This window comes from Protopterus annectens, chromosome 11.part0, assembly GCF_019279795.1.
Source record: "Protopterus annectens isolate FY-2018-M chromosome 11.part0, PAN1.0, whole genome shotgun sequence".
Taxonomy (NCBI): domain Eukaryota; kingdom Metazoa; phylum Chordata; order Ceratodontiformes; family Protopteridae; genus Protopterus; species Protopterus annectens.
Window position 1 is genome coordinate 1461951017 of NC_056745.1, and position 27500 is coordinate 1461978516.

At 40.5% G+C, this 27500-nt stretch overlaps 1 protein-coding gene across 1 annotated transcript in view; it reads right to left on the reverse strand.

The window, feature by feature from the left end:
• Nucleotides 1–27500, reverse strand: part of SLC13A1 (solute carrier family 13 member 1) — a 237547-nt gene that overhangs the window by 81704 nt on the left and 128343 nt on the right. The window contains exons 4-6 of the mRNA XM_044087327.1: nucleotides 21248–21441; nucleotides 2961–3012; nucleotides 2743–2857 (exon numbers count right to left, since the gene is read on the reverse strand). Coding sequence (XP_043943262.1) covers nucleotides 2743–2857; nucleotides 2961–3012; nucleotides 21248–21441 — 361 coding nt within the window. The remainder of the gene's footprint in view (nucleotides 1–2742; nucleotides 2858–2960; nucleotides 3013–21247; nucleotides 21442–27500) is intronic.

Sequence of the window (27500 nt, forward strand, 5' to 3'; positions counted from 1 at the left end):
TGTGGTACTCCACTTGTCGCTGGTTTGAAGTGAGATTTGGAGTCTGCAACTTTTACATTGTGGGTTCTCTCAGTGAGCCATTTGGCAACCCATCTTATGACATAGCGATTTATACCTAGTTTAGTGAGTTAAACTATAATTCCAGAATGGGGATGGTGTCAAAAGCCTTGGCGAGGTCAAGATAGGCTGTGTGAACCACCTTACCCTCATCTACAGCTTTGGTGACTGCCCCAAAGAAGTCGATCAGGTTCAGGAGGCATGATCTGCCTTTCACAAACCCGAACTGGTTGGGGTCCAGAGTTTGGAGGTTACCAGTGTCTTTGTTTATGAGTCCCATGATGATATGTTCCATGGCCTTACAGACCAGGCTCGTCAGGCTAATAGGGCGATAGTTCCTGGGATCAGTGGGTGTTCCCCCTTTGTGGAGTGGGCTAACTGTTGCTGTGCTCCATTCAGTGGGCACAAAGCCTGATGTGAGACTATGAGTGAACATGGTGCTTAGGTGGGGAGCCAGTTCATTCTGAAGTTTGTGTAAAACGCAGCCTGGGATGTTGTCCATTCCCATGGATGCTGTGTTTTTGGCTTTAGAGAGTGGAGCTTTTACCTGCGTAGTTGTGATTACAGGGACTCTGCATTCTTCCTGTATAGATATGGCCCCTTTAGGGGGTGAGAGGGGGGGTAAAGTTAGGACTGAACCTGTTTGCCATATCAGTTGGTTCTGTAATTTTCATGCCATTCTGCTGTAACTCAGAGCAGATCTGGGTGTTGCCATTGAGATTCTTGACATAGCTATAGAATGCTTTGTGGTTGTCCCTAGAATCAGTGGTGATTGTTTTCATAGCTATCTTTGGAGGATCTTATAAGGCATCTCAGCTTCTTACTGAGGCTGACCAGGGAACTCCTCCACTCATGGGATTTTACTCTCTTTTGCAACAGTTTCTTCCTTCTGATGTAGAGTTTGTTTATGGCAGGGGACCACCAGATTGTCTTCCTTTATGGAGGATAACATCTTGGTTCTGTTTGGAATAGCATGATCCATGCATTCATGTAAGTGCTTATAGAGTGCATTTGTGTAGGATTCAGCAACGTAACTGTATTGTCCATCTGCATGAGTGTCATGAAGTTCACCACTTCTGTCTTAAGAAGCATGAAGTTGGCTTTGGAGAATTTTTTTACCGTGATTTCCTTAATGGGGGTTGGCGGTGGGATGTGGATATCTAGGATGATTAGCTTATGGTCGGATCTGACCAATGAGGAGTTGACTTCAGGTGTGGAACACCAGTCACTCATGTTGGTAATGACTAGGTCTAGGATATTGTTGCCTCTGGTGGGGGTGTGGATAAGAGTATCCAGGGCATTATAATTTATGAATTCCAGAAAGGGTTGAGCAAAGGACTTGGTACATGAGTAGTTTTCTCAGTTAATGGTGGGGTAGTTGAAATCACCCATTATTAGGGTATTTGGTTGAACCATAATATTTTCCAGTATATCAAGAAAAGAGGAGTGGGAATCCTGAGGCATGGTGGGGGATCTGTAGCAAGCTACAATTTGGATTGCAGTTTTGCCCAGAGTTAGTTGCACTTGGATAACCTTGGATGCATTATGCTGAGCAACTAGCCTGGAGGTGTGGATATCCTTAATGAATACTTGGAAGTCATTTACCATGTTCTTCACTTTTACTGTATTTCACACAAACATAAGGACTATGGGTTTGTTGCATCTCTCCCGACTCATATTGCGGTGCCCACTTTAAGAGTTTCTTCCCATTCCTCTCCAGTGCATCACAACACTGCACATCCACTCACACACTGAGCAGCACCGTGTGTCTCACAAGGTGTGTATCACAGATGTTGTTGGTTTTGTAGAACCACAATAACTCGTGGTTATCCATCAATCAATGGTGACTAGTACAGTAAACTATGTCCTTCTTTTTATGGACAGTTGTACAATGAAGTAGTGAGACAGAAATCACCATGTACATTATGTGCACACTAACTCTTACTAAATAGTGTAAAGATTCACACTACAATATGTGCTCTGTTTTAGACAACAATGCACTGGTCTGTATAAAATGTATTACCTGCCAAGTTCCTTTCTAGTATGAGCAGAGCAGAGTACATTGGAAGGCAATATAGACAGCAGTCTTCTCAGCAATAACACACTTGAGATAGTTATTTATGAAGGAAAAGGGCCTTGATAATCCATCACTGTACTCAGCATACTCTATTTTCATGGGACACTGAAACAACATGAACAGGTATCTAGTCAGCAATGAAATTTCTGTTCACGATGAAAACCAAGACGGGCACCACACCATGTGAACAGATACAAGATTAGTCATTATGGACATCATTGAGCATGGATTGATAGACAGAGATGTAGTATTCCTGTGTTCTCTATCACAAAACCCTTTGACTTGTATATGTCTGCATAGGTGATTCATGCTTAAACTGAATTGTAAGGATCCGGCCTAGAATTATGGCAGAGATCCTCTACTGTCACTACGAAACTTAGTTTGCGGTGGAAAACTTCTATCAGACTATATGTGCAACTTAATTTTGAATATGGTACCTTGTGTACTGTTTTGTAACACAATATACTTTTAATATTGTGTCTGTAGATGTGGTACTACTGTACACATTAGTATGAATTCTACATCTTCCATTCTCCATGGTCATATCAGCCTACCTGTATGTTTACTTATTAGGGTTTCTTTTGTTTTATATCCCACCCTTTTCATACCGAAGGTAATGGTAAGACTTCTGGAACTTTTTCATAGTATTCATCCAGATTTGGGTCATCATTCTCAACAGTCTCAGCCATGTTCATTGGGTAAGGATTTATTTCACCATTGTATCTGGAAAAGAAAGTATTATTTTTATATTAACATAGCAGCTTGTCAATATCCACAGAAATGTACTGCTTAGAAATGTTCCATATAAACTCCTTTAGGCACTTACCCGTTTCGCTCACCAAACTTCCATTTGTCAGATTCATTCTCGACAGTGTGTTCTGTATGAATAGAAAGACACAGAAATAAAAACAGGAGCAACTTTTTTTTATATAAAGCACAATAAGGTAGATAAAGTATGATTGTTTTTATATTGTGCATCAGTATGTGTTTTCAGTCTTTCCAAGAAAATATAATGGACAGAAATTTAATTGGTGTCATATATGTAGAAAACAAACTTCTTCAAGGCAATAACTTAACTACAGTACAGGAGCATAACAAATACATCATTGATGGGCGTTTGGTGTCAGAATTTTATCTTTTAAATATATCAGATATAGGAAGTAGAGAGTATTTGCAACTTATAACAATATATCTTAATTTATGCCATGGTGGTGCAGTGGTAGCGTTGTTGCCTCACAGCAAGAGGTCCTCCCATTCGATTCTTGGCTGGAGTGCGGGGAGTGCCTTCTTTGTGGAGTCTGCATGTCATCCCCGTGGTTGGGTGGCATTCGAAAGACATGCGTAAATGGGCGTGCCTTCGTTGAAGGTTGGACGTCGAGCTGGCACCTTGGTGTTCGTGAAAATTTACTGCCAATCATTACCTGACCGGAGTTCCACTGTGGCGACCCCTAACCAGGAAAAGCCGAAAGACAAACAGCAACAACAATATTTCTTAATTTGATTTATTAAATATTTCAGTGTTGTTCTTAATATTACTTTCAATATCAACATCACTTACTATTAACATGACTAAGCTGATTGCTGTGAATTTCATTATAGGAGCATTATACATATAAATCAAATGTACTAAACATGAAAGTGACCGAATTCATTATCCCTTTGACCCCTTCATATCATAACCAATTCCTAGCTAAATTTAAGTCATGAAATTTATTTTGTAAAAGTCCTGAAAAACAAAAAGGACAAAACGTATATTATTTCCACTATGAGGCTAAAGGTATGCATTATGTCTTTAACAAAATACGTTCACAGTAATTATGCACATAAATTCTGTTGATCATGATCAGATCAATGTTTGAAGTTATCTTTTAAGGCAGTTTCCTGGCTAACAGTTTTATGATACTAGACACATGGTTGTAGAGGTTCAAAACATCCCAAGCTAATTGAATGTTAATATAGAAATCTTAGGGAAAAAGGGAAACAAGTATTTATTTTATTTTATTTCATTTTATTTTTATTCATTTTTTTTTTACAAAGGTAATGGGCTGATTTTTAAGGACTCATTTCAGTGATAGACTGGGTTACGGCAAGAAGAAAGCCATCAGAAACAATACAAAATTATAATACACATGCAATACATGGATTTGCAATTAAGGTACAGAACAGTTCATTTCCAAAAGCATTAATCAGTTGAAGAATAGTTACACATAGTATTTACAGATATATACAGAGAGCATAAATAACTGATCACGTTTCTATAGAATTTAAATCACTGAGGTGGTTGGTAGTAAGGGCTGGGAGGCATATGAAAAAATGGAAGAGAAGGAGAAAAAAACAAAAGGTGTGTAAATTTAGCAGTGGAAGGAAGTTGTGTGGGCAGATTTGGGCAGGGTGTTAAGTAAAAAAGTTAATGTGAATATCTATGATTAATGTGAAGCTTCTGAAGGGTGGGCTTTTGCATCGAGTGAAGAAGCAGTGTAATGGAGGTGGGTGGGACATAGATGGATGGGTTTCACAAACTTGCCTCTAAATACTAGAAAAAAAATTCACAAGATCACCATTCAGAACCATATCAGTGCTTGCCTATTTTACCTGGGTTCTTACATGATATTTAAAGGTACTACAGGTGACAATCTTTTAATACCATAATTTGCATACTAACTTGAACACTAAAAGCAGAAGTTGGAGGACTACAACACTGCCAAAGGACTGGCAGTTAAGAAGAGTGCTGTGCATATGGCTAGCCAAAAGGTCTGTGGAATGACGCCATATGGAAAAACAGAAATGCTAAAACTGACATACAGATTCCAAACATATTTGCTTGCTTAGATCTTCAGATTTCAAAATGGCTGCTATGCCAACTGGTTATTTGCATACAGATGTGTTCTTCCTCTATTGAGATGATGCCATCCTGATGTCATTAACTGATTACTGCAGATGATGTCACAGAATTGTCTGCTGGTGCCCATTCTTGAAACTGAGACCTTGCAGGTACACTTTAGCAACATGAGTATTTGGCCTGGAGTTCCAGTGATTCATCTCTAGAGTGGAACCCAAGTCCAGGTATCTACTCAGTTCACAAGCCTTTTAGTGGAACTTTACTTTCAAGTTAAGGCTGAGACAATCCTCCGATGCCAAGAAGGAGGCTTTCATCCTTGAGTATTACATTAAACTCGACTGTCAGACATGCTTTAACACATAATAAAGGGGAAAATGAATGAATGTACAGTAAAGCCACCCATCAATGTAATATGATGTCTCTGCTGTACCTGTAGATCTCGTGTGTTTTATTCTTGCTCCCAGTGTGCACCTCACCATTACACTCAGGAAGACCTTCATGGTCTGTAACTTTGAAAGGTGTCGTCTATGCATACCTGTATCTCTTAGCAGGAAATAGAACAATATTATTCACTTGAAGATACTCTGAATCAGACATCCAGTTTTCCCACTAAATCTGCATTTATTGCTGAAATTCTTCTTTTGGTAAGTCTCTATGAGAAGGTCCTCCCAGAACTGACCTACCCTTCTTCTGCTTGACACACATCAAATTGACTATCTATGAAAGCCATTCCTGCAGTTGTTTATTAAAGATCCCAGTTGTGTCACTTGGTGAGTTGGAGGCTCTAGACCCTGGATACTTATCACATGGATCCTAAGAATGAAGACTGCCTGTGTAGGCCACCCTCATCCAATCCTCTACCTTATGGATGATATCTGTGACAAATCATCAAAAAGCCCAGTTCTCAGAGGCCACAACATGTGACCATCCAGCTAAACGCCAGACGTCTTAACCTCAAGATGCATGCACTCGAAGCTCTCCTCAGTATGGAGAACATCGATATCTGTGCAGTGACAGAAACCTGGTTCAAGGCTCCAGAGAGCACCCCAGCACAACCAGGTTATACCTCATATCATGCTTTTCGGCCCCAAAACCAGGACTGAACCACAAAAGGAGGGGAGGTTTCCATATTTATCAAGGATATCCACACCTCCAGGTTAGTGGCATTGCACAAAGTATCGGAGACCATCCATGTGCAACTGACAGCGGGCAAGACTGCTTTTCATTTTATAGCATCCTACAGACCACCCTCTCAAAGTCAGGAATCCCACTCGGCTTTCCTGAAAACATTGGAGAACATGAAGATCTCTCCAAACACCATTATATTGGGTGACTTCAACTACCCAAACATAGACTGGGAGCATTACTCAAGCCCCAGCACCTTAGCCCAAAGGTTCCTGGAATTTATAAACTCAAATGCTATGGAACAACTAGTCACCACTCCCACAAGAGGGGAAAACATACTAGACCTGATCATTACCAACATGGGGACTCTATGCTCCATACCAGAAGTATATTCCTCATTGGTAAGATCAGACCATAAATTAATTTCACTGGATATCCACATCCCGACCCCACCCCAGCCCAGAAAACCACAGTGAAAAACTTCTCAAAAGCGAACTTCACACTTCTCAAAACCAAAGTGGAATCCTTCAAGGCCCCAGGGCCAGTGGAAACTACGGCCCAAACTGCAGAATCCTATATAAACGCATTCTACGGACATCTCCAGGAATGCATGGATCATGCTATCCCAAACAAAATCAAGACCCAATCATCCAAAGGCAGGTGTCCAGTCTGGTGGACCCCAGCCATAAATGAACTGTACAACAGATGGAGGAAGCTACTACATGATAGAGCAAAATCCCTAAAAAGGAAGGCATCTCTGATCAGTACTAGCAAAAAATTATGATCCCTCATAAAATCCTCCAAGGCCAGCTTCGAGAGAAAAATTGCACAGGACACTAAAGACAATCATAAGGCTTTTTTCAGTTATGTTAGGAACCTGGGATGCAACTCCCAGACTTGTTCTGAGTTGATTCTAAGCGACAAAAAATACACTGAACCCACAGACATCGCCAATATCCTGGCAGACAGGTTCAGTGCAAACTCCCCCCCAAAAGAGCAAGTATGTATCCCGGCAGAGTGCAGCCTCCCAAACATCTCTGATGCTCAGGTGAAGGCCGCCCTCTCCAAAGCAAAAAACACTGCTTCCATGGGACCAGATGGTGTCCCGGGTTGCGTCCTACATGAACTCCAAGAAGAACTAATCCCTCAAGTAAAACTGCTGTACAATCTCAGCCTCACTACAGGATATGTGCCCAAAGAATGGTGTACAGCAACAGTGGTCCCACTCCACAAAGGTGGTGCTTCTGCGGACCCTGGTAACTATCGCCCCATAAGCCTGACTAGCCTAGTCTGCAAGGCTATGGAGAGGATCATCATAGAACTCATAAACAAAGACATTGGGGACCTACAGACACTAGATCCTACCCAATTTGGCTTCATCAAGGGCAGATCCTGCCTTTTGAAACTGGTCGACTTCTTCGAAACAGTCACCAAGGCCATAGATGAAGGGAAGGTAGTCCACACAGCCTATCTGGACCTCGCAAAGGCATTTGGCACAATACCCCACTCGGGCATCATAGATAAGCTATCCAGCCTAAATATAAACCCCTATGTCACAAGACGGGTCACAAACTGGCACAAAGACAGAACCCACAGAGTCAGAGTTGCTGGAGCCATGTCAGACTCGAAACCGGTCACAAGTGGCATCCCACAAGGTTCTGTCCTGAGACCTCTCTTGTTCGGTATTTACTTTTCTGAGGTACAGGCCAATGTGGGAGGATTATGACTCCCCAAGTTCGCAGATGACTGCAAACTGGGCACCATAATCGACTCTCTAGCTGACACAAACATCCTTCAAAAAGGTCTCGCAGAGACGGATAACTGGTGCCAGAGCCATGGTCTAAAGCTAAATGCCAAAATGTGTATAGTCATACCCTTTGGCAAAAACAATGTGCCCACAAATTACCACTTAGGTGGTAACCCATTAAGTACAGAGAATGTAATTAGGGATCTGTGGACCCAAGTTGATAGCAATCTCTCCTTTGACAACCACATTGCCAAAGTGGTTAGAAAGACCTTCTACATAGCCCACCTCATCATGAAAGGATTCACATCTAGATCAAGAGAGGTAATCGTGCCCCTTTATTCACCCCTCATCAGACCCATCATAGAATACAATGCCCCCTTTGGGATGTATCTTGCCCGACACCTGCAGCAATTAGAAAGACCCCAAAAGTACCTCACCAGGAGGATCAAGGGACTCAAACAGATGCCATATGCTGCTTGGTTAAAAAAACTCCAGCTCTACTCAGTTGTATACCGCCTACTTCGAGGTGATCTATGCCCGACATATAAAGCTATGTCCAACCCAGAATTAATGGACATGCTCCACCTCAGTAAATCTAAATCCCTTAGAGCCACGCGCTCGAGGGACTTGAACCTCAGCACAGAAATAAATAGAACATGCTGGAGGGACAGATTCATAACCCAGAGGCTCCCTTCACTCTGGAATAGAATTCCAGTTCATGTTAGGCAGAGCGCTTCACTGACTCTCTTCAAGAAGAATCTTGATGAGTGGATGGGGGATCGTAAGTTTGTCCCGGGGATTACTTCCGTGTCACTATTAGACAGAGGCACAGTAAACTAAACTTTAAAAAGGGCACAGTATACTCAAATCAAGGGGTGGCGTAAGCCAAACACAATCGGGCTAGGCTTATAAATGCCTCAGGGCAGATAGCCTAGTGTGAACCTATGAACCTATGAACCTAATGAAATAGAACAGTGAAATGGTTCTTAATTCTGCTTTATGCATAGGATTTGCCAGTGAAATTGTTCCTAATTCTGCTTTATGCATAAGATTTGCCAGTGAAATGGTTCCTAATTCTGCTTTATGCATAAGATTTGCCAGTGAAATGGTTCGTAATTCTGCTTTATGCATAAGATTTGCCAGTGAAATGGTTCCTAATTCTGCTTTATGCATAGGATTTGCCAGTGAAATGGTTCCTAATTCTGCTTTATGCATAGGATTTGCCAGTGAAATGGTTCCTAATTCTGCTTTATGCATAAGATTTGCCAGTGAAATGGTTCCTAATTCTGCTTTATGCATAGGATTTGCCAGTGAAATGGTTCCTAATTCTGCTTTATGCATAAGATTTGCCAGTGAAATGGTTCCTAATTCTGCTTTATGCATAAGATTTGCCAGTGAAATGGTTCCTAATTCTGCTTGATGCATAGGATTTGCCAGTGAAATGGTTCCTAATTCTGCTTGATGCATAGGATTTGCCAGTGAAATGGTTCCTAATTCTGCTTTATGCATAGGATTTGCCAGTGAAATGGTTCCTAATTCTGCTTTATGCATAGGATTTGCCAGTGAAATGGTTCCTAATTCTGCTTGATGCATAGGATTTGCCAGTGAAATGGTTCCTAATTCTGCTTGATGCATAGGATTTGCCAGTGAAATGGTTCCTAATTCTGCTTGATGCATAGGATTTGCCAGTGAAATGGTTCCTAATTCTGCTTGATGCATAGGATTTGCCAGTGAAATGGTTCCTAATTCTGCTTTATGCATAGGATTTGCCAGTGAAATGGTTCCTAATTCTGCTTTATGCATAAGATTTGCCAGTGAAATGGTTCCTAATTCTGCTTTATGCATAAGATTTGCCAGTGAAATGGTTCCTAATTCTGCCTGATGCATAAGGATTTGCCAGTGAAATGGTTCCTAATTCTGCTTGATGCATAGGATTTGCCAGTGAAATGGTTCCTAATTCTGCTTTATGCATAAGATTTGCCAGTGAAATGGTTCCTAATTCTGCTTTATGCATAGGATTTGCCAGTGAAATGGTTCCTAATTCTGCTTGATGCATAAGATTTGCCAGTGAAATGGTTCCTAATTCTGCTTTATGCATAAGATTTGCCAGTGAAATGGTTCCTAATTCTGCTTGATGCATAGGATTTGCCAGTGAAATGGTTCCTAATTCTGCTTGATGCATAGGATTTGCCAGTGAAATGGTTCCTAATTCTGCTTTATGCATAGGATTTGCCAGTGAAATGGTTCCTAATTCTGCTTGATGCATAGGATTTGCCAGTGAAATGGTTCCTAATTCTGCTTGATGCATAGGATTTGCCAGTGAAATGGTTCCTAATTCTGCTTGATGCATAGGATTTGCCAGTGAAATGGTTCCTAATTCTGCTTGATGCATAGGATTTGCCAGTGAAATGGTTCCTAATTCTGCTTTATGCATAGGATTTGCCAGTGAAATGGTTCCTAATTCTGCTTGATGCATAAGGATTTGCCAGTGAAATGGTTCCTAATTCTGCTTTATGCATAAGATTTGCCAGTGAAATGGTTCCTAATTCTGCTTGATGCATAAGATTTGCCAGTGAAATGGTTCCTAATTCTGCTTTATGCATAGGATTTGCCAGTGAAATGGTTCCTAATTCTGCTTGATGCATAAGATTTGCCAGTGAAATGGTTCCTAATTCTGCTTTATGCATAGGATTTGCCAGTGAAATGGTTCCTAATTCTGCTTGATGCATAAGATTTGCCAGTGAAATGGTTCCTAATTCTGCTTTATGCATAGGATTTGCCAGTGAAATGGTTCCTAATTCTGCTTTATGCATAGGATTTGCCAGTGAAATGGTTCCTAATTCTGCTTTATGCATAGGATTTGCCAGTGAAATGGTTCCTAATTCTGCTTGATGCATAAGATTTGCCAGTGAAATGGTTCCTAATTCTGCTTTATGCATAGGATTTGCCAGTGAAATGGTTCCTAATTCTGCTTTATGCATAGGATTTGCCAGTGAAATGGTTCCTAATTCTGCTTTATGCATAGGATTTGCCAGTGAAATGGTTCCTAATTCTGCTTGATGCATAAGATTTGCCAGTGAAATGGTTCCTAATTCTGCTTTATGCATAGGATTTGCCAGTGAAATGGTTCCTAATTCTGCTTGATGCATAAGGATTTGCCAGTGAAATGGTTCCTAATTCTGCTTTATGCATAAGATTTGCCAGTGAAATGGTTCCTAATTCTGCTTGATGCATAAGATTTGCCAGTGAAATGGTTCCTAATTCTGCTTTATGCATAGGATTTGCCAGTGAAATGGTTCCTAATTCTGCTTGATGCATAGGATTTGCCAGTGAAATGGTTCCTAATTCTGCTTTATGCATAGGATTTGCCAGTGAAATGGTTCCTAATTCTGCTTTATGCATAGGATTTGCCAGTGAAATGGTTCCTAATTCTGCTTGATGCATAAGATTTGCCAGTGAAATGGTTCCTAATTCTGCCTGATGCATAAGGATTTGCCAGTGAAATAGTTCCTAATTCTGCTTTATGCATAGGATTTGCCAGTGAAATGGTTCCTAATTCTGCTTTATGCATAAGATTTGCCAGTGAAATGGTTCCTAATTCTGCTTGATGCATAGGATTTGCCAGTGAAATGGTTCCTAATTCTGCTTGATGCATAAGGATTTGCCAGTGAAATGGTTCCTAATTCTGCTTTATGCATAAGATTTGCCAGTGAAATGGTTCCTAATTCTGCTTGATGCATAGGATTTGCCAGTGAAATGGTTCCTAATTCTGCTTTATGCATAGGATTTGCCAGTGAAATGGTTCCTAATTCTGCTTGATGCATAGGATTTGCCAGTGAAATGGTTCCTAATTCTGCTTTATGCATAGGATTTGCCAGTGAAATGGTTCCTAATTCTGCTTTATGCATAGGATTTGCCAGTGAAATGGTTCCTAATTCTGCTTTATGCATAGGATTTGCCAGTGAAATGGTTCCTAATTCTGCTTTATGCATAGGATTTGCCAGTGAAATGGTTCCTAATTCTGCTTGATGCATAGGATTTGCCAGTGAAATGGTTCCTAATTCTGCTTGATGCATAGGATTTGCCAGTGAAATGGTTCCTAATTCTGCTTTATGCATAGGATTTGCCAGTGAAATGGTTCCTAATTCTGCTTTATGCATAGGATTTGCCAGTGAAATGGTTCCTAATTCTGCTTGATGCATAAGATTTGCCAGTGAAATGGTTCCTAATTCTGCTTTATGCATAGGATTTGCCAGTGAAATGGTTCCTAATTCTGCTTGATGCATAAGGATTTGCCAGTGAAATGGTTCCTAATTCTGCTTTATGCATAAGATTTGCCAGTGAAATGGTTCCTAATTCTGCTTGATGCATAAGATTTGCCAGTGAAATGGTTCCTAATTCTGCTTTATGCATAGGATTTGCCAGTGAAATGGTTCCTAATTCTGCTTTATGCATAGGATTTGCCAGTGAAATGGTTCCTAATTCTGCTTTATGCATAAGATTTGCCAGTGAAATGGTTCCTAATTCTGCTTTATGCATAGGATTTGCCAGTGAAATGGTTCCTAATTCTGCTTGATGCATAAGATTTGCCAGTGAAATGGTTCCTAATTCTGCTTTATGCATAGGATTTGCCAGTGAAATGGTTCCTAATTCTGCTTGATGCATAAGGATTTGCCAGTGAAATGGTTCCTAATTCTGCTTGATGCATAGGATTTGCCAGTGAAATGGTTCCTAATTCTGCTTGATGCATAGGATTTGCCAGTGAAATGGTTCCTAATTCTGCTTTATGCATAAGATTTGCCAGTGAAATGGTTCCTAATTCTGCTTGATGCATAAGATTTGCCAGTGAAATGGTTCCTAATTCTGCTTTATGCATAGGATTTGCCAGTGAAATGGTTCCTAATTCTGCTTGAGGCATAGGATTTGCCAGTGAAATGGTTCCTAATTCTGCTTTATGCATAGGATTTGCCAGTGAAATGGTTCCTAATTCTGCTTGATGCATAAGGATTTGCCAGTGAAATGGTTCCTAATTCTGCTTGATGCATAGGATTTGCCAGTGAAATGGTTCCTAATTCTGCTTTATGCATAAGATTTGCCAGTGAAATGGTTCCTAATTCTGCTTGATGCATAGGATTTGCCAGTGAAATGGTTCCTAATTCTGCTTGATGCATAGGATTTGCCAGTGAAATGGTTCCTAATTCTGCTTTATGCATAGGATTTGCCAGTGAAATGGTTCCTAATTCTGCTTGATGCATAGGATTTGCCAGTGAAATGGTTCCTAATTCTGCTTGATGCATAGGATTTGCCAGTGAAATGGTTCCTAATTCTGCTTTATGCATAGGATTTGCCAGTGAAATGGTTCCTAATTCTGCTTTATGCATAAGATTTGCCAGTGAAATGGTTCCTAATTCTGCTTGATGCATAGGATTTGCCAGTGAAATGGTTCCTAATTCTGCTTGATGCATAGGATTTGCCAGTGAAATGGTTCCTAATTCTGCTTTATGCATAGGATTTGCCAGTGAAATGGTTCCTAATTCTGCTTTATGCATAGGATTTGCCAGTGAAATGGTTCCTAATTCTGCTTGATGCATAGGATTTGCCAGTGAAATGGTTCCTAATTCTGCTTGATGCATAGGATTTGCCAGTGAAATCGTTCCTAATTCTGCTTTATGCATAAGATTTGCCAGTGAAATGGTTCCTAATTCTGCTTTATGCATAGGATTTGCCAGTGAAATGGTTCCTAATTCTGCTTGATGCATAGGATTTGCCAGTGAAATGGTTCCTAATTCTGCTTTATGCATAGGATTTGCCAGTGAAATGGTTCCTAATTCTGCTTTATGCATAGGATTTGCCAGTGAAATGGTTCCTAATTCTGCTTGATGCATAAGGATTTGCCAGTGAAATGGTTCCTAATTCTGCTTTATGCATAAGATTTGCCAGTGAAATGGTTCCTAATTCTGCTTGATGCATAGGATTTGCCAGTGAAATGGTTCCTAATTCTGCTTTATGCATAGGATTTGCCAGTGAAATGGTTCCTAATTCTGCTTGATGCATAGGATTTGCCAGTGAAATGGTTCCTAATTCTGCTTTATGCATAGGATTTGCCAGTGAAATGGTTCCTAATTCTGCTTGATGCATAGGATTTGCCAGTGAAATGGTTCCTAATTCTGCTTTATGCATAGGATTTGCCAGTGAAATGGTTCCTAATTCTGCTTGATGCATAGGATTTGCCAGTGAAATGGTTCCTAATTCTGCTTTATGCATAGGATTTGCCAGTGAAATGGTTCCTAATTCTGCTTGATGCATAGGATTTGCCAGTGAAATGGTTCCTAATTCTGCTTTATGCATAGGATTTGCCAGTGAAATGGTTCCTAATTCTGCTTTATGCATAGGATTTGCCAGTGAAATGGTTCCTAATTCTGCTTGATGCATAGGATTTGCCAGTGAAATGGTTCCTAATTCTGCTTGATGCATAGGATTTGCATTAGGCTCTCTAATGATGTATTGCCACTTGTAATGCTGAGTGCTTGGATGCCAACAAAAGTACTGAAGATGTAGGAGATGGATAGCATTACCTGGCACTTAACAGGGTTCGTTCAGAACGAGTATCAAACATTGTTCTTATCCTTTAAACAAGCCGCTTTATAACCCCTGATGTGGGCTTTCATGTGGGGGGTTAAGCCTCCCACGTGCACAGAACTTATAAACCAACTACAAGATTGTCATACCTCAGAGAAGGGGGAATATTCTGAGAAATGGCCATCTAGGACTTTGCACATGTAACTCTGGCATTTATTTTGTTCATTCAGTCTAAGCGTTACAGGACTCATTATTAAAGTCAGTCTTGCCACATTTCAAATAGTTACCTTTGCATTAACTACTACAGCTTTGACACAGCTGTTACCTGGTTAGAGCAGCTGTTGTGACAAAATTTTATATAGGGTAGCCTGGCTGTCCTGTTTCACACAAAATTACACCATCTACTCCCAGATACCCCATTTTAGGAGGGATGCTTTTCTTTGATATCCATGCAAAATCACTGAGGACCCAGGGAGAAGAGGGGAGGAGGCATCAGATTAGGGGGAGAGGGCAGAGGTTTGCTAGAATGCATGCTAAACCCTCCTCTCACCTCTCCTTCTGTTAAGCATTCACACAATAAAGGGGCTTCTAGGTATCAGGGGAACCCTGTTAAGTGTCAGGTAATGCTATCAGTAATGTCGCCACTGGCTGTTTTGCCTCAAAGGACTGCATCTCTTACTTACAGTCCCCAACAGCTATTGACCTCTAATTCATAGTGTCTGTTGAGGTAAACACTTTAACTAGTATACCAAACCCTTTGTTGTCTATTTAAGGCAGGTACACTGGGTCTCCATAGCCTTAAGAGGTTGTTGTCAAAAGACACTTATCCAAGAAGTGTACAAAATGTGACTAAAACAGATGGTATTACATCACATGATTGAGAGTCGGTCATATGTAAAGTAGATAAAGGAAATTGTTGATGATGGATGCCTTTTTAATAGCGTGACGCATGACCTGTTGGGCCCATAAGAATCACTGTTGAATTATAGCCTCCAAACATTCCTCATGCTGAATGAATGCTGGACTGCTACTGTTACCCTCTGCACAAGGGCAGACCACCCACAAACCAGAGAAACTGTTGACCCATAAGTCTGACTAGTCTCATATGTAAAGCCATGGAAAGAATAATCACAGATTTGATAAATGATGACATAGGAAATCTTCAAATACTGGATGCGTCTCAGTTTGATTTTTGTCTGGGGCAGGTCATGCCAACTCAGCCTGGTGGACTATTTGAGAAGGTCAACAAAGCAATGGATGAGAACAAAATGGTACACATTGTCTACCTTGATCTGGCAAAGGCATTTGACATGATACCCACTCAGGCATTGCAGACAAGCTCAGTAAATTAGGTATAAACTCCAATGTCACCCACTGGATAACCAGCTGGCTCACAGAACCCAGAAAGTCAGGATAGGGGAGTATTCCTGAACAAAATGGAAGGTCACTAAATGTGTCCAGCAAGGCTCAGTCTTAGGTCTTGTTCTCTTTGCCATTTACTTCTCTGAATTTAAGGCTAGTGTAAAAGGCCTCTGGCTGACCAAGTTCACAGATGATTGCAAATAGATTCATGTCAAGTCATTGAAGCTAATTTCAGTGAACAGAAAATAAAAACATTCACCAGAAGTACATTTGACAAACAACTCAGCAATTTTTCTTTAGCAAGGGAGCAAGGCCCCCTACACCCCTCATGTAGGAGGACACCGTCAGACCTCCAGGACTTATATATACCAAATCTTGTACAACAGTTGCAAAAAAAGAAACTTCACTGCTGATAAAAGTAATTTTGGCAAACAGCTCTTGCTCTTTTTGCATTCACTGAAATTGCCTTTGATAACATGACGTGCTCCCACTGCAAACTATCGGCAATCAATAAATAACTCCAAGAAGCAAATAGCCTCCAATAATGCCTGACGCTGACTAATAATTGGTGTCAGAGATAAAGTCTAAAACTCACTGCCAAAAAGTACATAGTAGTGTCTTTTAAAAGATGGCCACCCCCACAAATTACTACATTGACAATACACCAATGAGAATAGACCCAGTGGTCAGGGACGTGGGAACAGATGTAGGCAGTGAATTCGTATTTGACCATCATATTCCTACTATGGTAAGATAGTCTTTAGTATATTGCTCAACTTATAAGCAATGGTGTGGCATCTAAGTCCAAGGATGTCATTGTTCTATTGTACTTTTCTACTCATTAGACCCATCATAGAATACAATGCCCACTTCGGTATATACTTGACCAGGCATATGCAGGAAATGGAGCATCCACAGAGGTTTCCCATAAAAAGAATACATGGTGAAGGCAACATGTCCAGTGCAAACCACCTCAGACCCTTATCCTTATATACTGTCTCTGACAAGTTGCTGAGAAGGAATCTGGCTCATCTCATCCACATGACACAGAGGTCTTCCTTGCAGCTGTTCAAGTGCAATGTGGATCAGTGGATTGGAAATCAGAAATTTACACCTGGCCTGATACCTATGTCTCTATTAGGGAAATGGACCTTGTAAATGCTCGATCACTCATGCCTGAATTATGTACCACCACAAAAAACTACAGAATCAAAACTTGGCTAGTATTTTTGGGAAGCATAGCTAGGCTTAAAAGCCCCATTAGGGTAATTAGTCTAGTAAACCCCATAATCCTAGGATTCTATAAAAGTTCTATTTTTATATTAGAAATTTCAGAAGAAGTAATGTTTGAGTCACAGTCAAAAAGCCCAAAAAAGCGCAAACTCCCCCCTCCCCACCAAATCTTCCCTTCCTATCCTAAGTTCAGCTATCTCCCACAAAAAAAACAAACAGAGTGAAACCCAGACTCTCCGCCCCAAAAATCTACATGCTCAGGTAAACCAGACGGTCAAAGCAAACACACAGCATCACTCGTTCAGACAGCTAAACCCAAACATAAAAAACCTATTCGAGTCTCAGCCAAACTAAAGGATATGTACCCAAAGAGGCCTTGCCTTACAACCGAAGTGGTAAAATTCCTAGTGGTGCCTCAGCGGATCTGTACAAATCTCATGCAAGCCTGACTCCCGCCGGATGTTATAAAGCTATGGAGCTTGGTCTAGGAAGATTCCTCCTAGCTAAGGAGAGGACTACCATGGACCACTGGATCTACAGTTCGGCTTTGGGTTGCAGATGGATCCTTAAACCTTTGATGGGGAGCAGAAGGATCACACAAAGCACCCTGGAGGATTTTGGTCACACAGCCCACCTGGACCTTGCAAAAGGTTGATGCAAAAGCCCCTAGCAAATATGCAACTCTATGTATAGAGATATATATTATGGAATTGTGAGAGAATGTGCAGACTGAAACTCTCCAACAACAGAACCCATGGTTAGAATTGCTGGAAGCATGTCCCACTCAAACCCAAAGTTAGTGGCGTCAGACAGCTCAGGTCCTGGGATGGCTACTTATTCGATATATATATATATCTCTCGGGAGAATTATCAAGTTATCGGAGGACTGTAGACCAACAAACACGCACGACTGCTGAAACTGGGCGCCATAGACTCTCCAAGGGCCCCATAAAAGGGACCAGAAACGCAAAAAGCCAAACTGGGCCCAGAGCCCAAGCCTCAAGCTAAAAGCCAAAAGTGTATATAGTCAAATGCCACAAAAGTGTAAAACCAAGTGGGCAAAAACCAAGTAGGTGGTAATTGGGTGGCCACAAGAATAAGTAATTGGGGACATAAACACCCATTAGGATAACAATCTCCCACAAAGTGGTTACAATGGCATTTTATAGCCAAAAACATTATATAGCTAGATTCACATCTAGTTCACAAGGTGTAATCATGTAATCGTCACCTCATTACTCTATCCTTATCGTAGGCCCATTATTTGAGTACAATGGTACAATTGGGTACACCCTTACCTGACCCAAAAGAACCCAAACACATTCTGAGTACCTGGCTCAAATGATCAAAGGCTCAATGCCCGGGATGCAACTAACAAAGAAACTCAGTTTCATTTATATGGCATACAGCAGCTCTAGAAGCGATCTCTGCTGACATATAAGCCCATGTCCAACTCGAAATTAATGGACATAGCATCCCTCAAAAATGAATCCCATCACTCTGTCGCTGAGAGACTTGGTCCACTGATGAAAAGTAGGACATGCTGGAGGGATGGATTCATAACAGAGCAGAGGCCCACTCTACCTGGAATAATCCCGTCCAGGTTAGGCAAGAGTCCTCATTGACCTCTCAAGAGGAATCTGATGAGTGCATGGGGATCGAGGTTTACCCCCCCCGGTACACTTCTGTGTGTCACTGTAGACAGAGGCACAGTATACTAACCTCAAAAAAGGGCATAACAAAATTTAAAAAAAATGGTGTGACCAAACACACACACAATAGCTAGGCTCATAAATGCCCTAGGGCAGATAGCCTAGTATGAACCTATGAACCTATGTTAACTGCACACTGGCTAAACTTAAGTATGACAATAAACAGGGCACACTCAATAAAAGATTTTCAAATTCAAGGTTTACAAGCTGTGCAATGAAATATTAGCAGAAGTGGCTTTGTTGCCAAGTAACTTGCAAACTAATAATGCCCCTTGTTTACCCAGTACTGTGCCTTAGAAGGAGAAACCCTGACGATGATCCAGCTGACATAATCTTGGCTAGTAGATCTGACATTGGAAGATCTGGGTAAGGGAGGATGGAAGTGAGGGGATGGTACCAGCTTGCACAACCTTGAGGAAGGGATCATTAGTTTCTGTTGGCTAGCTACCATTTTGCATGTGGTGACTTGTATGGCAATGAAATGGTTAGAGCCAGAAATGTAGGCCTGATAGTCCAAAGCTGTTCATAGCAGCCCTCATAGCTTGTGCATGGAATCATGCTCCAACGACTGGAGGTTGTAGGACACTTGTGATGATGCTAGAGCTTATATCAGTCACCAGGCACTAACATTATGACAGGTAGGTGATGCAAGCACTAACATCACCACAGGTGTCTGAAGCATTAGCATCACCACAGGTTGCTGATGTAAGCACTAGTATTGCCTCAGATAGCTGATGTAAGTGCTGGCATCACCACGGTTAGCACTAATATCACCACAGATAGCTGATGTAAGTGCCGGCATCATCATGGTTAGTGCTAGCATCACCACAGGTGGCTAATATAGGCACTAGCCTCACCACAGGTAGCTGACGTAAGAGCTGGCATCACCACAGGTAGCACTGGCATTATCAGAGGTAGCTGATCTAAGCACTAGCATCAACACAGGTAGCTGATATAAGTGCTAGCATCAACACACGTAGCACTAACATCACCAGAGGTAGCTGAACCATTAGCATCACCACAGGATGCTGATGTAAACACTACTATTGCCTCAGATAGCTGATGTAAGTGCTGGCATCACCACGGTTAGCACTAGTATCACCACAGATAGCTGATGTAAGTGCCGGCATCATCATGGTTAGTGCTAGCATCACCTCAGGTAACTGAAGCATTAGCATCACCACAGCTAGTTGATGTAAGTACTAGCGTCGCTACAGGTAGCTGATATAAATGCCTGCATCACCATGAGTAGCTGATTTAATCACTAGTGTCACTACAGGTAGCTGATGTAAACAGTAGAATCTCCACAGGTAGCTGATGTAGGCACTAGCCTCATTGCAGGTAGCTGATGTAGGCACTAGTCTCATTGCAGGTAGCTGATATAAGCACTAACATCACCACAGGTAGGTGATGTAGGTGCTAGCTTCACCTTAGGTAGTTGATGTAGGCACTAGCCTCACCACAAGTAGCTGATATAAGCACTAACTTCACCACAGGTCGGGGATGTACGTGATAACTTCACCATGGATAGTTGATATAAGAGCTAGCATCACAAAGGGTACATGATATAGGCAGTAACCTCACCACAGGTAGCTAATATAAGTTCTGGCATCACCAAGGGTACCACTAGCATCACCATGGGTAGATGATATAAGTGTTAACCTCACCATAGGTAGCTGATGTAGGTGCTAGTCTCACCGCAGATAGCTGATGTAAGCACTACATCATCACAGGTAGGTGATGTAGGTGCTAGCTTCACTACAGGTAGCTGATGTAAGCACTACCATCACCACTTTTATACGCCTAGGCATAAAAGTGTTTTAAATTACTGATATATGGACAATTGTGTCATTCTAAAACAAAACTGACAGTATATTTAGATATGATGGGAATGTAAGATGGATGAAGGCTGATGTATATGCCACATTTAGGGTTACGGTGTGGAGCGGGTGTATTAGTACTACCACAATGGGGCTTCTGTGAAGGGGAGGGTTAGTGCTCTATGCATTGGTTAGGATGACGTTAATGTGTAATGATCACACAGATAATGTTCAGTACTATCTTGCACATGACAGCTTATCATGGTTTACAAGGGCATTGGTCACTACTAGACAACAATAACATCCTTACTGTGAAATGCCTGGGATATGGTAGCTATGTGCTGATGGGGGCATGTCATAATTTGCATTAACAGTTCTATATAGCAAGGAGCACAGTGCAGGGAATGGTATACAAGGTGTAGTAGCATTTTGAATACTGCTATATGTTGTGGGATGGCATGCACTGAAAGGGGCTCTTCCAGGATAACAACAAATATTGCTTCTAAGTAAAATGCTCTTAATACCTACATTATACCACAGTTATCCAGCTAACTTGAAGCATAATGAAAGACACCATTGGGCATGAAGAGCAAATATTTTAACTTTTTCTTATAATGTGATGTGTATTTTATATATAAATGCAGGATGCAAATCTATAAAATATGTACACATATTAATAAAAAAATAATACTGTACCATTGAGTTCTAGACCCAAATTTACATTTCCATTCATATTCGTATTACTCCTTTCCCTGGCTTCGACTTCCGCTTCTGCACTGATAATCTGTTGGACCACGGCTTCCACAATGGGCATTACCATGGCAGCAGTGGAGGTGTTACTAAGCCACATGGACAAGAAGGCTGAGCTCACCATAAATCCTAGCATAAGCCTGAAGAAAAATGCAGAGCTGAATTAGTATGAGAAAAATAACCAAGCATTGAAGGTATCATTGTGCATGTTTAATTCAATCACTTATCTTTTCTTTTACAGAGAAAATGCATCCTTAGTAGCATCAGTATCTTGTATACAGCCTTTGAGTCGTGAGGCAATCTTGTAGGTCGCTTTTTTATAACAGCACAACGTGACATACAATAATGAAGGAAAGTTTCAAAACTATGTTTCAGAATTTCAGATGTTAAGCAAAACTTAACATCCCAAAGTTTCATAATACGCTAATAAAATTCAAAAGTGATAATTACATATGTAACATATACTAATTTTTTTTCACTAAGAACTGGTATGTTATAAAGCACATACTACCATCTTGCATCATAGAGCATACAAAACCATAAGAGACCTACATGGAAAGCTGAGTGCAAATACTATGACGCACAAATGACAGCAAAGACATATGTGTAGACACATGGTCAGTAATGCTAAGCCAACATGGGTAGCATATGAACCTTTTCAGTATAGTCAGGCCAATGTGATCACAAATAATTGGTAACTAAAGGTTACATTATGTAATAAAAATAAGAATTATTTTTCTTTGTAGCAAAGCAGAACCCAAGATGTGGAGAGGATTGGTATAATATTGATTTAATTCCAACTTTTTTTTTAATTTTTATTTTAAATGACTATGGGTCCAGCTGTTGTGCAATAATAATTACTAAGCAATTCCGAAATAGTTGTTAAATACCATCTTAACAGCAAGACACATATTAGGTTAGGCAATATTCTTCTATAAGCTTAAAAATATTGGTATTAGAATATAGTAGTAAAAACAGATTATCAAAGAGAAGTAGCAGATTTTAGGTTACATATTTCTCACATTATAGGACAGTGTGGCATCTAATAAACAGAGTTAAATTATGGCAATAGACTTTTCAGAAATTCTTCTAATTAATTTTGGAATCAAAAACTATGGTGTGGAAGTGCTTCAGAAGCTTTTAACAGAATATTGGATGAAAGAAAGTCAGGAGACATTCATAAGTACTGGCTGGTACATTGCGGGTGCTAGAACTGCTCTGTGCATGTCTTGTAAGTTTATAGGAGTTTTCTGTCCAGCTGGAAGTGTCTACAGCAAGGGAAAATGTGCTATTAAAGGTATGTTATTAGGAAGCATTGTGCAGGCATGTATGCTTTAATGTGTAACTAAACAACATTGTTCAATCTCAGTCTCCATACAGGTTTTGTACCAAACAAATGAAGAACAGCTACAGCCATTCCCTTGCATAAGGGAGAACCTTCTTCAGACCCAGGCAATTAGAGGCTCATAACTCTGACCAGCCTCATATGCAGAGCCATGGAAAGACATCATAGAATTAATTAATCAGGACACAGGAAACCTCCAAACACTGCTTCCATCTCGGTTTGAATTCGTCATGAGCAGGCCATACTTACTTAACCTAGTGGAATTTTTTTAAAAGGTCACTAAATGGATGAAGGTAAAACACTAAACACTGCATACCTTACTCTGGCCAAAGCTTTTGACACAGTTGTCCACTCAAGCATAGTTGAAAAGCTAAATATACTGTGAAGAAACTCCTACATCTCTCTCTGCATTGCCAACTGGCTCACAGATAGGACAGACGAGTTCAAAATAGGGGTGGATATCTCCACAAAGAGACTAATCACCAGTGGGGGTCATTGCTGAGACCTCAAAAGGCTCTGGCTGACTAAAACTGCAGATGAATGCAAGCTAAGATCATTCATTAAATCCCCAAATAACTTAACCATCCTGCGGGAAGTTTTGTTCCAAGCAAATAACTGTTGTCAAAAATCATGGACTAAAACTAAATGCCAAAAAATACATTATTATATCCTTTGTGAAGTCATCTACTCTGGGGAACTACCACATTGACACCACACCCCTAAGAGTTGGTCCACTTGTTCAGGATTTGGAAACTTATGTAGACAGTGGCTTAACTTTCGACAAACGTGTCCACTGTTGAAAGAAAGTCTTTTTATATTGTGCAGCTTATAAACAAAAGCATTTTGACAAATATAAAGATGTCATTGCCCCCCCCCCCACTTTAATCAGCCCTTATTAGGCCAGTCATTGAATATAATGCCCACTTTTTTACATATCTATCCAGACACATGCAACAACTGGAATGCCCACAGAAACACCTTGCTAAAATGATACAAGGCTTAAACACTATATCCTACACAGACTGACTCAAAGCCTTGTCACTATAATAGGTATCCTACAGACTGCAAAGAGGTGACCTGTGTCTGGCAAACAAGGCATCCTCTAATCCAATACAGATGCATTTACTGCACATCAGCAAGCCAAATGACATCAGAAATATTAATTCTAGGGACCTAAACCTCTTCTTCAGCACCGATAAAAATTTGGAGGGGCAAGTATATCTCTCCCTGTCCATATTCAAACATAATAGATACAAAACCCAGGACTTGGCCCTGAGCTACTAATGGGCAGAGGCAGCTCCTAAATGCTTTATCTCATGCCTGGATCTACTCACATTATCTATGCTATGATCCCAGTTATGCTCACCAGAGGTAATATATAACAATCAGCCATGGGATGAGTAAGGCCAGTATAACACAACACAGAATAGATTAATTCAAGTACCAAAAGGGAAGCTGACAAGGCTGAAAATGGTCTGCAAGGGCAGCTAACCTAGCCTATGAACCTGTGTGTGAGCCTAAAATTCCATTTCCAAAGGTATGCTACCATATATTTGTAAGCTTTTTGCATCCATTTCCAATGTATGATTTTTGAAAGAAATGCATTTTTTTATTCAGCAATAAAACTGTCAGATGAAAAACAGTGTTTTCCTGTTTCTTTTACACTATTGTCAAGCAGTGGTAACAGTAGTAACAGCTGTAATATTAGTAACAGTTATCATAGTACAATAGTAGTAATAGTAGCTGTGACAGGAGGAGTAGAGCAGTACATTACTCTATCACTAGGGGGCAGTAGAAATACATTATCATGACTAGAAGTGATACCCATAGAACTGAAGTTCATTAGCCATGAGAACTGAACCTAACTAAACAATATTTAAGAGCGAGTTAAAAGATAACTGGGATCCCAGGACAGAACATCATTAACAAGCGACGGAAATAAATATTTTAATTAATGCAGTTTCATGTGTTCCTAAGCAATCTGTTTTTTTTTTTTTTTGGGGGGAGGGCACTTTTTTTTTGTTCATGATGAATGTACCTTAGGCCAAAAAATTAACATAAATTTTATGTTCTGTGAAGTCAGTGCTGCTTAGCAACTGTGTGTGTGTGTGTGTGTGTGTGTGTGTGTGTGTGTGTGTGTGTGTGTGTGTGTGCATATTTCTTACACAAAGATATGCAGTAAGTGGATTGGCTACTTTATAAGTTGGCCATAGGTGTGACTGTGTGCGTGTGAGTATGTGATATGGTAGAACTACTGTGGCAGGGCTAGCTATCCGGGATGAAAAGCTTGGCTCTAAATGATTGTCACTGTTGCAGTGACACCCCAACTCCATGTGCAAAAGTGGGAAAATGAGGCTGTGGATGGATGAGTGGTATATCACATTATGAGGAAAGAAATTCCTTTTGAGTGTTGAGTGCTAAAAAATCCGTGTTCTACACAGCTCCAAACTGAAGAGTTATGTTGCACATTGGTTGTTAAGAATATTTTTGTCTAACAGACATTGTAAATAATACTAAAATCATCTTAATTTATCAAAAGAAGGTCTTATAAAATAATATAACACATTGTAACCATGCTGTGAACTTCACACTGAACTTGATACTAAGTTATTACCCATTTGTTCCTCGTTATGAGAGAAAGCATTTTACATTTTGGAGGTGAAAGGCTGAGAATATACATGTGTATGAGGGGATTTGTTTTGGATGTTACACAGGTCACCACATGTTATTTTTTGTCATTTTTTTCAACGTTGTGCAATCCACTTTTGTGGAGGAACAGGTGTTGTTTTTCTTGATGTCCCAACTACTCTAATATCTGTCTACTTTCCTCAGGTTGACAGAGGTAATCCAGAGGGCTTGAGTGAAGTCTGGTACCCCACCTGTGACCCAGAGGGTAACAGGACTAAGAACAACAGAGTACAAAGGATTAGTCCAGATAGAAATCACTTCAGCTAGCAGATCTAGGAGTCTGACTGTCTGATACCCTCCCTGTCAGAGGAATAAAGAAACCTTCTTGAAGTTTCCAGAGGTTTATTCAGTTAAGCAAGTAGATGGAGGAGTGTTCTTGTTCTAACGCTTCTAGTGCTTTCCGCAGGGTAGGATATAATTGACATGTGCAAAGGTTATGTTTTTAATACCTTGCTGGCCATTTATTGCTGTGTGGGTTCATTGTCTTTATGAATATTCCAGACTTCAGAATATGAATTCCATTTTTAATTGTCTGCTGTTTAGTCCTTACTACTGAGTAATCTAGTTATGGAGAACATGGCTTGTTTGAAATATGAATTCCATTTCATAGTTGCATGTTCTGTGATATCTGTGCAGGTAAAGAATCCATGGAGAGTGTCTGAAAGTTGCACATTACAGGATTACGGCCATTTAATCCATGTGTTCGAAAAGGCAGACACGGACAGTACCACACAAATAGCTGTAAATACTGTGGAAGTATCAATTGGTATTGCTTGATGTGAGGACACTGATTATTGATTATGACAAGAACATTACAGATGTTGATTACTTGGAAATGAAGATTGTAGGAACACATGAATTATGGCTGGCATGGTCGACATATATTCTAACTGGTCCAAGTGTCCTTCTCATACTATAAAGCTGTAAAATGATAACAGGAGACAAAAGTTTATGTCTTTTTCTCAATACTCTTTTACCTCAGGGCATAATCAGTGAGGTTACTATAAAGTGTATGTTCTGGACAGATAATATGGACTTTAAAACCTTTTTTTTATTTTTGCTTCATATTTGCTTGCTACAAAACAAATGTCACAAAGGAAAGAAGCAATGCTCTGTACTCTGTAATTTGATTTCAGAAGTGAGACATGGGGTTAACTACAGGAGTCGTGCCTTAACATTCCTCCAGCAGTGAACATCATAGATGGCAACAACATCTAACAATGAACATAAACCTCAGTGTAAGGGACTTTTGCAGCCTCAACTGTAATACAAACTTTTATACCAACTGTAACCTGAATAGCAGAAGTCAGAAGAACCTGCCATTTCATTTCAATTTCAATGAAGGGAGCTCTTGAAAAGATGTGGCTAGTGAACAGTGGGAAAAAAAAGGTAAATCAGCAGTTACAGGAACCTGTTTGTGTGTGTGTGTGTGTGTGTGTGTGTGTGTGTGTGTGTGTGTGTGTGTGTGTGTGTGTGTGTGTGTGTGTGTGCGCATGCACAGATGTACTTTGAGACATTAAGTACTTGTGTAACATATATTTTGGATGTAAGATGTTTCCTCTAACAATGACTAAATACTGTACACCAGCTTTAAAATATTAGAGGGAAGCGTTATATAACATGTATATATTTTATATATCTATATCTATATCTATATAAATACAGATATATACATATATGTGTGAGTATATATAAATATATGGGTCTACCTAACAACGTTGACAGCTTAGAACGCCGACACTGAAAACACCAACGCCAGAAGATCGACAACTGAGAAGACCGACGGATGAAAACACTGACGCTGAGAACACTGACATGGGAAAAGGCTGTGTAAGTATGTGGTAGTGACGGACATTAGGGTGCGAGTAAGGTAAGTGTGCGATATTGACGGTCTGTAGGGATAGGGGTGGGTTAAGTGAGTTAGGGTTAGGGCACGGGTTAGGTGAGTGTGCGATAGTGACAGTCTTTGGGTTAGGGGTGGGTTAAGTGAGTTAGGGTTAGGGCGCGGGTTAGGTAAGTGTGCGGTAGTGATAGTCTTTGGGTTAGGGGTGGGTTAAGTGAGTTCGGGTTAGGGCGCGGGTTAGGTGAGTGTGCGATAGTGACAGTCTTTGGGTTAGGGGTGGGTTAAGTGAGTTAGGGTTAGGGCGCGGGTTAGGTAAGTGCACA